Raw genomic sequence first — 13819 nt, 5'->3', positions numbered from 1 at the left:
AAAATGTTTAAGAAGCTGTCAGGGTAAGCATGAATTTAGGCATTCTTGTTTTAGGCAGGTATTTATCACTAATGTTATGCCTATTGAAATGGCTTCAGCTCTTCATACAACAAATATCTTACAATGATAGTCAACCACTGATATTCATTTTTTAAGGTATTATTTATTATTATGTTTTTCTTAATTTCTTTCAGAACATGTTAAGGCGTTAGTGAAAGTATAGGTTATCTTGGTGCATATTCAAAACAAAAATGCTGCAACATAATCTGGGAAACAACTTGTCAGTTAATTGCACGTCCAGTTATTTAATTTTGTGTAACTTATTATAGTGCTCCAAACTGGGATGTTTGTCCTTGAACCCCTTTCATGTATGCATAGTTCAGTCATTTATGTCAATCTGTTGTACTTTTTGAAAGGGGCTTGTTTCTCTGTTGACTGGACCTCCACACAGCCATCCTAGACAACACTCTGTTGTGAAATGTCAAGCTTTAAATGTAGTTGGCTAGGTTTCGTGTGTCCAAGGAGTCATAAGTATCGTCTTTTTTCTCATCTTTAGGCCTCTGCTGGTTCCAAATTGTACATTCCCTTTAATGTGTTTCACCAAAATTGTATTTGGTACTAAGACAGATTATCCAGCTTGATGTGGAGATGTATGTGGAAGTTGAATGTGCTGGGATTAGCTCATAGTGTAAAGTAGGAAGACTGTAGGGGGTGATGATGAAAACATGCCTCTGAACTTGCTGCAGATGGGATGGATTATAGTGTTTTGTCAATTCATGTTTGTCATGTTATCAGCTGTTATCCACATTCCAAGTATTGTGTATCTTCACACAAGGCTTTCATTTTTCAGTGTGAAAACTCAAAATCAGAAAGAGATACGTATTTTGGAGTGTCTTTGATGCTATTGAAGCTTCTGTCTTCCACACTAAGACATCACATTTTCTGGTGTATTTAGAGATATGAAACTATTTTATGGCACTTCAACTGCTTTGATGATTTGGTTATGTACAGAGTTACTTACCTTTGACAATGTTGAACATCATCGTTGGTAAAATAAAGAGAGTTTTATCAAATGAAATTTTATACTTAACACACTGATGGTTTTTTATGTAGCAGTTCATAATCTTTCAAGTTATTATTCATCATTTCATGGCACAGTTTTCCTGTTGTATTTTATAAAAGCTGATCATAGTATGTTTGGGTGTATCATGTACAGTATATGTTTTTCATTGTTGCTTGTGATACATTTTGTATAGTGCCTAACATTAAGATAGGATTGTTTTAGGAAGTGCATAATGTTCATTTAATTCTTGCAAATTGCAGTGAATTGTCTGGGTTACCTGTTTGTGGTTATGTATTTTGTATAATTCATTGTTCTGTATCTGGTTGGTTCTGAGATGAATTCCATCATTGGTGACAGCAAGAGGTGAAGTTTTGAAAACTCCCAATCCATGATGGTTTGATTCTTACACCCATCTATACACATTATATATGGTTACTAATGTGTATAACAGAAATTCTATATATTCCATACCATTATATAAAAGACAGTGGGACCAGTCACTAAACATATTGTTGATGTGTATTAGCACCACATATGTAATGTCATTGATGAGTGTACTGTGTCCACAATGTGTGTATCAATATAACAGCTTGAGGAGTGGAAAAGATGCATGATTGCTTACTTCATCATATTGACATTTTACTTCTGTATATTCATAAATCACAACTCAGTTGTAACAATAAACACCATTCAGGATTCTTGTTATATTCATAAACAGTAAAATATTTACAATAGTATAATCATAAATATAATTCAAGTCCAAGTGATAACATCCTTACACCTGAGACACTGTTAATTACTCTTACAGAAGTTGTCTTGTCATTGGTGACTGTTTGATTTGCCAGTGTTTCATGTGGGTATTTTGTGTATGTTAGCTTTAAATATGTTACATTTAGAAAACTGTTGTCCTTAGTTTGATATGTCACTGTATGTTATGTTCAAGATTGTTTCAACCATCCATAGCATCAAGCTTCAAACATTTCCAATACTGTTAACATTACCTGATACGACTTTACCTACCATACTGCTGTCATCACTTTCACATCAAGGTAAACCACAAAAGGTGATGCGTTGTTGGTTTTCTGTTAGAAAATGCTTCAGGACATCAGGCATTTATACAGTGTTACTACATGACATGAGCACTAACTATTTTGTCTTTTGTTCTTGTTTTGATGTCTGGAATTTTGGGGTTTTTTCCAAAATGAACTCCTTAACCCTCACCAGATAATCCAGTGGTTGCCCTTGTATGTATTCCATCAATATGATGACACATGGTGTACACATGATGGAATTAGTTACAAAATCATTAAAGGTTTTGTTGAAAGTAAACAAGTATATTTATGATGCTTTTTTTTTTAATTTTTTTTTTTTTTTTTTTTTAATTTTTTCCTTGTAGCACATTCCTGTTCACTTTGAAGCTGAACTATTCCTTCAGACCCATTCTACTCCATGACAGGCGGACTCACTTATCAATGTCTTCAAGATTCTGTGAATGACGGACATTCTTCAATCAAATAATTCATAAAATCAATTCAAACTGCTTCTATAGGAAATATGCATGGAAAGGGATTCTCTTAATCTTATTAACTGTTTTTCCCTGACCTTTCGATTTTAGGCTATAATGTCTTGTTTACAAAATATAAGATTATAACTGTTCAGTTTGATTTAGATGACATGAGAAGCTATGGCCTATGTTTCAAGACAGTTAAAGGAGTGAAGCAGGCATGACATCTTTGAGGCTACATGCAGGCCTGGCCAGTCTTGTATAGAAATAATCTCAATGAGCAGCTGCTCCCTCCTCACAAACTATCTCCTTGTAGTTCTAACAGTACAACAGCAAACACTGACAGCTATGCCGGACATGTATCTGGTAAGTATAATAGGAAACGCAAGCCACCGAGTCAACTAAATCTCTGCAAGTCATGGTGCAGAGTTGCATCCCCTTGCCTGAAACGATTTGGAGCTGAATTCACTGATTCCCCATCATGTGTCTGTTTCTTAACTCCATACCTGTGTTTGGTTGACAATTGTCAATTGTCTCAAAATAGCAACAACAGTTTTAGGGTAAAGTTGAAAAAATTTTATGATGGTGATGGTGATTATTTCTCACTTTAATTCCTAATGCTACATCGTAGACAAGACCTAGGAAAATTCTGGAATTGGGTTGCAAATGAAATAAGAAAGACTCATTGTTGAAATAGCTGCAGTATATTTTATGGCTTTAAAATATGTAGTGATTAGTCAGGGGAATACACTGTAAAATACAAAATACATTTTAACAGTGGGTACTTGTGGAAGCACGAACTATGTGCAGATGGACTTTGCTTAAGATTAGCCAAAGTTAAAATCACCTGAACTGATCTGTGTAACATTGCCATATCTTGTAGTTATGTACATGAATAGTTAAGTGACATGCTGAGCAACAGACGTATCTGCTGTAGATTTCTTTATCAATTCCATATTAATCTTGTCTCACTCAGTATTGAAGCCATGAGCTAGAATGTGCAATAAATTTGTTTCTTGATCATCATTCTTGCGTCTTGTTTCATGGAGACATGTGAGGACTGTGAGGAAACAGGAAGTGGACGACCTGATAGCCCAGCCTGCTTGTTTTATGAGGGATTGAATTAGAGTTGGATGATAATGGATGACATGTAATAACAGTTATTTACTCAACTACCTTGAATGATCATTGCTGTGATCTCGCTGACTCACTGTACCTACTCCAGCAATATCACACAATATCATCATACAACTGTATGCCAAATGTTCCTCAGTCCATCAGTGTAGACCCTTCTTTTTAACATCAGATGGTCTGGTCCAGATAAGCGTCTCATGGCTACAATGTTCTCCATAACACTAACCCAGAAAAGCACCCCAAATATACCTGAAAGTAAAGGTCCCAGAGAACCAGCCTTGTACACCATCTATCTCACTGCCTATTTCTATTACTGACTTGTTGTACTGTTACTGGCCATATTAAATCAAGTTAGACGAGCAAATCATGTGACTACCCTTTGCATAGTCCACACCATGGTGGTGAGATCCACAATAGAAGCATAGTATCTAACACACAAATAGGTATGCCCAAACAGTTTAGAAACTTACAGGAGTAAGTTATGCCAGGGTACCGGTAATACCAAGCCTTCTAATGGATCATTTGGTCAGGTAGGTTGATTAACACCGCACTCAACAATATTCCAGCTGTGGGGGTAGTCTGGACCATACAATCCAGTGATCAACAGCATGAACACAGATCTACGCAAATGGGATGCTAAGACGTGTCACTCAAGTCAGCATGTCTGACCCCGTAAGACTCTGCCTGACCTTGTGGATAACTGCTTATGTCAGTGGTTTGTGTGGGTCAAACAGCTGGAACATAGCCGAGTGTGGCAAAGTCAACCAACCACAGCAGGCCTAAGCACTTTTCACACTTTGTGGCTTCATCCATTTACTCTTGGGACGATTTTTTCCATATACATGGGTTTTATCGAAGTAATTTATCATATATATTTTTTAGAACTCTCAACCTTGTGAATATGAGGAAGGTGACACCTTCATATTGCCAAAATAATTAGACTCTTAGAAATGGGTTCCACTGTAAACAGGAATGCAATAACGGGGTATATTATCTATTTCACTCACGAGGACGTCTTTTTCAGTAAAACACTTGAATGGCACTCAATGGCAAACTGATCTCTTCACATCAGCATTCAATAAAATTACTAATCAAAACTGGTTCCAGTGACAGAAATTCCTACCACAGCTGGAATCATTTTCTCCAAGTCTCATCCCAGATGCACAAAAGTGAAACATGAGGACTGTAAGAGTCTGTCTCAGTCCCTGAACCAAATTATTTCCCCACTGCCCTCCCTTCAATGCTAAGCCTAAATGAAACAAGTCTACATTTCATCAGGTTCAAGAGTCTGTCAACTCACTAGGTCTCCTTTTCAATTTAAATGGGCTTATTTGTTATCATGTATATTCTGGGTCTCAGAGATAGTCTAGGACAGTAACGGTGTATAAGAAGGTAAGGGTATATACGGCCTAACAACCTTGTGAGGTGTGAACAGACACATTACGTATTGTCGATATCTTGCACCCATGTAACTCAAGAATGCATTTTTCTTCATTTCATATCTAAGTATCTAAAGGTAAGCATACACAAGCATAAAAAGGGGCATCGTCTCAGCGGTGCTGTCAGAGTATAAACCTGTCCTGCACGTACACACTGTAGGTACAAAGTAACAAATTCACCCGAGCGTCGTGACGGGCGTGTATAATGACACTACCAATTGGTGATGGTCTACTCACGAAATACAATGACACAACTAATTTGTGGACTATATTCACATACACTGAACTGAGGATAGTCCACTCTGTAAATATACACCACATACTACGTACTAATTATATAACAACGGATTTGGCACAGCAGAAACGCACATCTGTCATGACATGAGCATCGACTGATTTTCTTTTCCTTGCAAACATATGTACAACCAACGTGAAGAAAACATACCAATAAAAGTATACGACCTTGTTTAGACACTAGCATGAAACTACTTAGCAACAAGAAATGCAATAACTCAAAAATACCCGCCTGTTATTCCGACATGTCCTACGCCATTTTACATAACGATACCATAATCAAGTGGTACCAAGTTTTGGATTGGTTCATTTGTGGTCACATGACTATAGTCGATCTGTACATGGTAACAATTCCTAAATTTGTAAGTTCCAACCAGAAGACCTTCCATGTAAGTACAGAATCTCAACAATACACACGAGAACAAGGTGTCTTCAGTTAATGGGAAGAAACTGATCTTGTATGAAAAGTTTTGTTAAGATTCATCGCTTCATTTGCAAAGTTGAAAATATATACGTCTGGCTATATGCTTTTCATGCCAGAAAATGCGACAGTTGTGTTTGACGATTTATTTTTATAAACAATACAACATTCAACAAAGTAGTTCGAGAGAAGCTAGGTTTGCAAAACGCAGACGATATAAGTTTGTGAGTTTGGACGTTTCTTTCTACAGTTAGCTCTTCATTGACCTGACTTGCGCCAATACAGGTATCTATATATAAAAAAACGTAAAAAAAACAACTATCTTTCGATTCTATTATATTTTACGTGACCCTAAACTAAAACAAGTTCTTGCACCAGGTTGGAATTGTCCGTTATGATTGGTGTTGTTCGGTTCACCGAGAGTGCCATACCCGTATGGTATACAAGATTTGGAGGTCAGTTCAGAAAGTACGCAGGACATGAATAGAACCCTGTTAAGTACTCAGATACAACGTCATTAAAAACTAACATAAGGGTGTAAATAAATTCCCATATTTATTAGAATTTCATATATAAGAGTTTCAGTTCAAAATGTCATCCTTCCCCAAGCTTTCAAGATTCTTGTTAAAGGGTCAAAATATGGGGTAAAGGTTGTTTCATAGGAATCCAATTTGCACGTAAATGACTATTATTAAAGTAGGTTTAACTTGAGGTCAGCGCTACACAACACCTGCAGATATGTAAGGCAATATGACATGGATGACAAGATGGGAATAGTAATCGTTGTGTTGTATGCAATGTACTCGAAAACCGGATGGTCATTTTGTGTTCATAATGTGAACTTGACTGATGCAATTTTGTAATGGTATTCAAAGCTAGTACTGCAGATCTGTTGGAACTTTGTTCATCTTTGACTAATGATCCCCTTCACTATTACAATCTGTGCTACATGTGGATGTGGATCTAATGTCATGCTAAGGATCTCTGAATTGGGCAAATGAGCAAATACGCAGGTGAGAGAAAATGAGGGATGATAACCGTCAGTACAATTTTCCTAATTTATCTTCAGGAACCCATGTGTGTAGTAAGTGATGACTGACTGTATCAGGTGGTCACACTTGACACATGTCATCATATTCCAGTTGCGTAGATTGATGTCTATAACACTGATCACTGGATTGTCTGACCCAGACTCGATTATTTACAGACCATATAGTTGGAATATTGCTGAGTAAGGTATAAAAATAAACTCAGATTTGCTACAGTATTATGGATGCAACAAGTGATGCTTAACACCTTTAGAGGAATATATGAACAGATCACTCTGGATTCAGGTGAACAACAGAGCAAGGTGAAATACCAAACAGTTTTGATCATTGCATTGTGTATTGCACCTAATGTCAACATTAAGATTCTACAGAACTAGGTCATAGAAAAATGATAAATTTCATATTTTCATTTGTGTCTTTCAGAAACCCAACCTTTATTTACACACACTAGGCACTTGTAATATTAAACATCCTGTCTCGCATTCAAAGGTAAGGTTGCAGATTTTAAAGGTCTGTATCAATATGTAATACAGATTAATATTAACTCTCTTTTGATGACTTTGCTGCAGTAATTGAGTAATACACAGTCTAAGAGTAAGTCATTTCCGATTTCATGTGTAAGTTTCAAAGGGTCTGTATAAAGCAGCCCACTATACTACTGTCTTAGATCAACACTCTATACCCTATACACTGTAATGTCAGATTCTAACCTGTATGCTTCAAGTAGGGGTATGTTAAGCTATGCAAACAGTACAGATACCCCGTTGCATCTCAAAATTGGATCGACAAACAGACCGTGCGCTGCAAACTAATACTATGGGGCCAAGTTTAAATAAAAGCTTAGCGGCAAGCATCTCAGTGGATGTGTCGTTATATTCGCAAAGCCTTTGTGAGCCCAGTGCCAGTTAAATACCTAACATGTGATAGAGGCACACCTTCGTCTATGTCTCAAAAGCTAGACATGATTTAGAGAGAGTTGTTATGACCATTAATTTCTCTTTAAGGGGAGATGGGGTTTATCTTCCACTAAAAAGCTTTTGAAATTCCTTCTTATGAATGAGTTTGTCTATAATTTTAGGGTAAGGGGTTTGTGAGGTTGTCATGTTTTATGTGTCACGACTGTCTGTGACTACAGACAGCATTTCTGACTTATTTGGTACATCAACATTTAAGGCAGATCATAAGGAATGAAAATGTCTGCGCTGATCAGACAGGCCCAGCTTAGTACGAAAGTCTACATAATTCAATAATTTTGTTGTGTCTTTTTTTCTATGTCTTATTGTGATGTTTTGCTAGAATTTATATCTGATGTTTTATCAACAAATATTGCATTTATTGTAGGTAGCTTTGTGGTTAAAATGGACGCCAATCAAACTGAAGACCCAGGTTCAATTCCCCGTGGGGGTACTGTGTGTGAAGCCCTGATGTCCCCAAAGTAGTACTGCTGGAATATTGCTAAAAGTGTTGTACGGTGTCACTCACTCACTCACTCACTCACTCACTCACTCACTCACTCACTCACTCACTCACTCACTCACTCACTCACTCACTCACTCACTCACTCACTCACTCACTCACTCACTCACTCACACACATCCCAATGGCCATTGTGAACACCAGATACCAGCTGTATTCAAGGAGAAGTGAAGAACCAGTTGCCACAGAAAACCAGTACTTGTTAGATGAAATGTCTTAAATAAGCAAGTGTTAACGTGGTGATATAGGGGTATCCTGGTTCAGGGCATCTATATGGTTATGGAACTATCTCACAGCTGTATATGCATAATGGATTAACAAGAGCAAGATCATGCCTATTTAAATATTTCTCCGACCAACAAAACATTTGGGCCAATTTCTTGGGTGTCCCTACTCGTATGAAACGAGGACAGAATTATATTCCATGGCAATATTTTGTTAAGAAGGCTAGCTACCCAGGATGTGCAGATTTATTTCACCAAGTTCATGTGTAGACATAAATGTAATGTGATTATACGTCACATGACCATGCCCACTGTGTAACTGGTGGAATATCTTTTCTTTTAAAGGTGTTTCGTTCGACTGCTAGAGTCTTTAAGGAACTTTTCATTTCATATCAAACTGATTGTGTGAGATTGGTATTACCATTGAGGTTGTGTCTTAAAGGGACTTTGAATTAGTGTGTTTCGTTTCCGGAGCATATCTAAAAAAGTTCCTAATATCAGTCAGCAAAGCTTGGTAGATATATGTTGCAGACCCGAAAATGGTGCCTTTTGCTATTTACATGTTTTTGTGATTTATAATTTTCTGGGTTTCCGTGGAAATGTTTCAGACATAGTCTCAAATTGGAGGGATGGACTTCGTTTCCAGAGCACAAGTCGAAACTATTTTGGCAGATATTTGAAGCAGACCACAGAGTGGTGCCTTTTGCAATTCATGTTGTTTTGGCATTTTTATTTTTCCTGGTTTCCATTGAAACAATTCTGACTTAGTCTCAAAATGGAGGGATAGGCTTCGTTTCCAGAGGACAACTCGAAAACCATTTGATATCTTTCAACAGATCTTGGCAGATGTATGAGACAGATCATGAAGTGGTGCCTTTTGCTGTTTACAGATATATGGCATTTATATTTTTCATGACTAAGGTGAAAATTAATAAGGGTTCCCACATTTAAGGTAAAGATTGAGGAGGTCCCTACATTTATGGTTAAAGACTAATGGGGGTTCCTACATTTAAGTTAAAGATTACTGGGGGTACCCACATTTAAGGAAAAGATTAAGGGCGGCCCCACATTTAAGGTAAAGATTGAGGGGGTTCCTACATTTAAGGTAAAGATTGAGGGGGTTCCTACATTTAAGGTAAAGATTAAGGGCGGCCCCACATTTAAGGTAAAGATTGAGGGGGTTCCTACATTTAAGGTAAAGATTAAGGGCGGCCCCACATTTAAGGTAAAGATTAAGGGCGGCCCCACATTTAAGGTAAAGATTGAGGGCGGCCCCACATTTAAGGAAAAGATTAAGGGCGGCCCCACATTTAAGGTAAAGATTGAGGGCGGCCCCACATTTAAGGTAAAGATTGAGGGGGTTCCTACATTTAAGTTAAAGATTACTGGGGGTACCCACATTTAAGGAAAAGATTAAGGGCGGCCCCACATTTAAGGTAAAGATTGAGGGCGGCCCCACATTTAAGGTAAAGATTAAGGGCGGCCCCACATTTAAGGTAAAGATTAAGGGCGGCCCCACATTTAAGGTAAAGATTAAGGGCGGCCCCACATTTAAGGTAAAGATTGAGGGGGTTCCTACATTTAAGGTAAAGATTAAGGGGGGCCCCACATTTAAGGAAAAGATTAAGGGCGGCCCCACATTTAAGGTAAAGATTGAGGGCGGCCCCACATTTAAGGTAAAGATTGAGGGCGGCCCCACATTTAAGGAAAAGATTAAGGGCGGCCCCACATTTAAGGTAAAGATTAAGGGCGGCCCCACATTTAAGGTAAAGATTAAGGGGGGCCCCACATTTAAGGTAAAGATTAAGGGCGGCCCCACATTTAAAGTAAAGATTGAGGGGGTTCCTACATTTAAGGTAAAGATTGAGGGCGGCCCCACATTTAAGGAAAAGATTAAGGGCGGCCCCACATTTAAGGTAAAGATTAAGGGGGGCCCCACATTTAAGGTAAAGATTAAGGGCGGCCCCACATTTAAGGTAAAGATTAAGGGGGGCCCCACATTTAAGGTAAAGATTAAGGGCGGCCCCACATTTAAGGAAAAGATTAAGGGCGGCCCCACATTTAAGGAAAAGATTAAGGGCGGCCCCACATTTAAGGTAAAGATTAAGGGCGGCCCCACATTTAAGGTAAAGATTAAGGGCGGCCCCACATTTAAGGTAAAGATTAAGGGCGGCCCCACATTTAAGGTAAAGATTAAGGGGGGCCCCACATTTAAGGTAAAGATTAAGGGCGGCCCCACATTTAAGGTAAAGATTGAGGGCGGCCCCACATTTAAGGTAAAGATTAAGGGGGGCCCCACATTTAAGGTAAAGATTAAGGGCGGCCCCACATTTAAGGTAAAGATTAAGGGCGGCCCCACATTTAAGGTAAAGATTAAGGGCGGCCCCACATTTAAGGTAAAGATTAAGGGCGGCCCCACATTTAAGGTAAAGATTGAGGGCGGCCCCACATTTCAGGTAAAGATTAAGGGCGGCCCCACATTTAAGGTAAAGATTAAGGGCGGCCCCACATTTAAGGTAAAGATTAAGGGGGGCCCCACATTTAAGGTAAAGATTGAGGGCGGCCCCACATTTAAGGTAAAGATTGAGGGCGGCCCCACATTTAAGGTAAAGATTGAGGGCGGCCCCACATTTAAGGTAAAGATTGAGGGAGGCCCCACATTTAAGGTAAAGATTAAGGGCGGCCCCACATTTAAGGTAAAGATTGAGGGCGGCCCCACATTTAAGGTAAAGATTAAGGGCGGCCCCACATTTAAGGTAAAGATTAAGGGGGGCCCCACATTTAAGGTAAAGATTAAGGGCGGCCCCACATTTAAGGTAAAGATTGAGGGCGGCCCCACATTTAAGGTAAAGATTGAGGGCGGCCCCACATTTAAGGTAAAGATTGAGGGCGGCCCCACATTTAAGGTAAAGATTGAGGGCGGCCCCACATTTAAGGTAAAGATTGAGGGCGGCCCCACATTTAAGGTAAAGATTGAGGGCGGCCCCACATTTAAGGTAAAGATTGAGGGCGGCCCCACATTTAAGGTAAAGATTAAGGGGGGCCCCACATTTAAGGAAAAGATTAAGGGCGGCCCCACATTTAAGGTAAAGATTGAGGGCGGCCCCACATTTAAGGTAAAGATTGAGGGCGGCCCCACATTTAAGGTAAAGATTGAGGGCGGCCCCACATTTAAGGTAAAGATTAAGGGGGGCCCCACATTTAAGGAAAAGATTAAGGGCGGCCCCACATTTAAGGTAAAGATTGAGGGCGGCCCCACATTTAAGGTAAAGATTAAGGGCGGCCCCACATTTAAGGTAAAGATTAAGGGGGGCCCCACATTTAAGGTAAAGATTGAGGGGGTTCCTACATTTAAGTTAAAGATTACTGGGGGTACCCACATTTAAGGAAAAGATTAAGGGCGGCCCCACATTTAAGGTAAAGATTGAGGGCGGCCCCACATTTAAGGTAAAGATTAAGGGCGGCCCCACATTTAAGGTAAAGATTGAGGGCGGCCCCACATTTAAGGAAAAGATTAAGGGCGGCCCCACATTTAAGGTAAAGATTGAGGGGGTTCCTACATTTAAGTTATTCATAAAGCAAACACACCGATTACTCTCACCAGACAGGAAGTACAAGAAAATATTGCAGTCAGAAGAGATATTGAACTTCAGTCAAGGCAGTAAAAACACCAGTCAGTTACTAAACCACATCAAATTATAAGCATTGAGTAGAACTGACAGTTGTCTAGATGTCAGTGTTTGCTGTTGTTAAAAGACTGTGACTCATAAACAGGATGACGATGTCCAGTAGAACTGTCTACACTGTGTAATCCCCAGAAGACGTGAAAGTATCCGGTGTTCCTGGATACAAACCCTTCAGCTAAGCCTTCATGTAAATCTATACTGTTTTGATGATGTGACAGACATCATAAATGTAACCCAAATAAATGTGAACAAAAAACCCATATAAACATGTCATGTAAATTGCTACCATAGTGGAATGGAGGAACAATTAAATGTCTGACTTCCTGTGACATTACCTGAAAATATAACACACCAATTAAAGGTAACAACATCTCCAATTATGGGCTTCCTGAAAGTCACCATACAAACAGCTGTATATAATAGGGGCATGATCTCTCTTGATGGCGAGCAAGACGCAATGGCAATTTGTTGATGATAATCTAGAAACATATTCTTACCTTGGCTTAGCCTAATGACCAACAACTCAAGTGATCGTCCATTTTATTTGGTATTTATCTCAAAGGGACTAAGGATTATTTTCAGTGGGCTTGGACCCTCCATTAAACTTTTCCAAGAATACACACAGGAGGATCAGGTATCTAGTAAGAGGATTAGAACACATTGGGAATATTTTCTTACCTCTTGATATGGTCCGGATCAAGAAGCTGTCAGGGCTGAATGATAGGGACTGTCTTGCAGAGGGCACTTTTTTCTTTCATTTTAGTCATGTATATTTAATTCAATACAGTAGGTATATACTTTGCGCATTCATGCATAATCTATATACATGTATTCAAGTTTAGTAAATTTTAGTGATCAGGTAACAGAAAATTTCACATTATTAGATGCTAAAACTCTGCAAGATGGTTGGTCTTCCTAGCTCTGTGCATTTCAACCTAGGTACAGTGACTTTGATAATAGTATTAACATGGTATGATAAAGCGTGTTGTGTTATGTGTTTGAACTCTAAGTGTTTTATGTAACAGTCTGTCTCACTTACTGACAGTAGTGCAACATCAGAGAGAATATAATGAACACCAACATATACTTGTAGAGAACAAGTTTGTCCTAAACATATAAACATAATGACTAGAAACTATGTATTGTAATTGTACAGGTCACAACATATATTTTTTACCTTATATTTTTCTAAGGCCACTTGCTTTTTAGAGGCTGTTCAAGACTGATTGTTTACATTCTCTGTATAGTTTAGAAGCATAAAACAATGAAATGGGTAAATATATTAATCACATTTGATGTTATGAATTAATATAAATTTCATTTCAAGACTATTTGTCATATTCTCTGTATATTTCATATGCACCAATCAATGAAGAAAGATATGTTAGTAGTTAACAGATACTGTACAGGATTCTTGAGTATGTATGTACACAGTAGATGTTATATTGTATTCACTTATGATTAGCATATTGAGGGAGGATAAAGGAATGGTTTGGAGGAGAGTGGCTGTCTTTTGCATGAGTTGCACC

The 13819-nt window shown here is 38.6% G+C and overlaps 1 protein-coding gene across 1 annotated transcript; it reads left to right on the top strand.

The window, feature by feature from the left end:
• The first annotated feature begins 2915 nt into the window (after window positions 1–2915).
• LOC137297836 (adhesive plaque matrix protein-like) lies at window positions 2916–11990 on the top strand. The gene is made up of 3 exons (XM_067829799.1): window positions 2916–2933; window positions 9710–9919; window positions 10011–11990. Exons 1-3 carry the CDS (start codon window positions 2916–2918, stop codon window positions 11988–11990), a joined length of 2208 nt encoding a protein of 735 aa, XP_067685900.1.
• Window positions 11991–13819: the final 1829 nt, after the last annotated feature.

Source organism: Haliotis asinina, chromosome 10 (assembly GCF_037392515.1).
Source record: "Haliotis asinina isolate JCU_RB_2024 chromosome 10, JCU_Hal_asi_v2, whole genome shotgun sequence".
Lineage (NCBI taxonomy): Eukaryota > Metazoa > Mollusca > Gastropoda > Lepetellida > Haliotidae > Haliotis > Haliotis asinina.
This window is presented reverse-complemented; position numbering and strand designations above follow the sequence as displayed.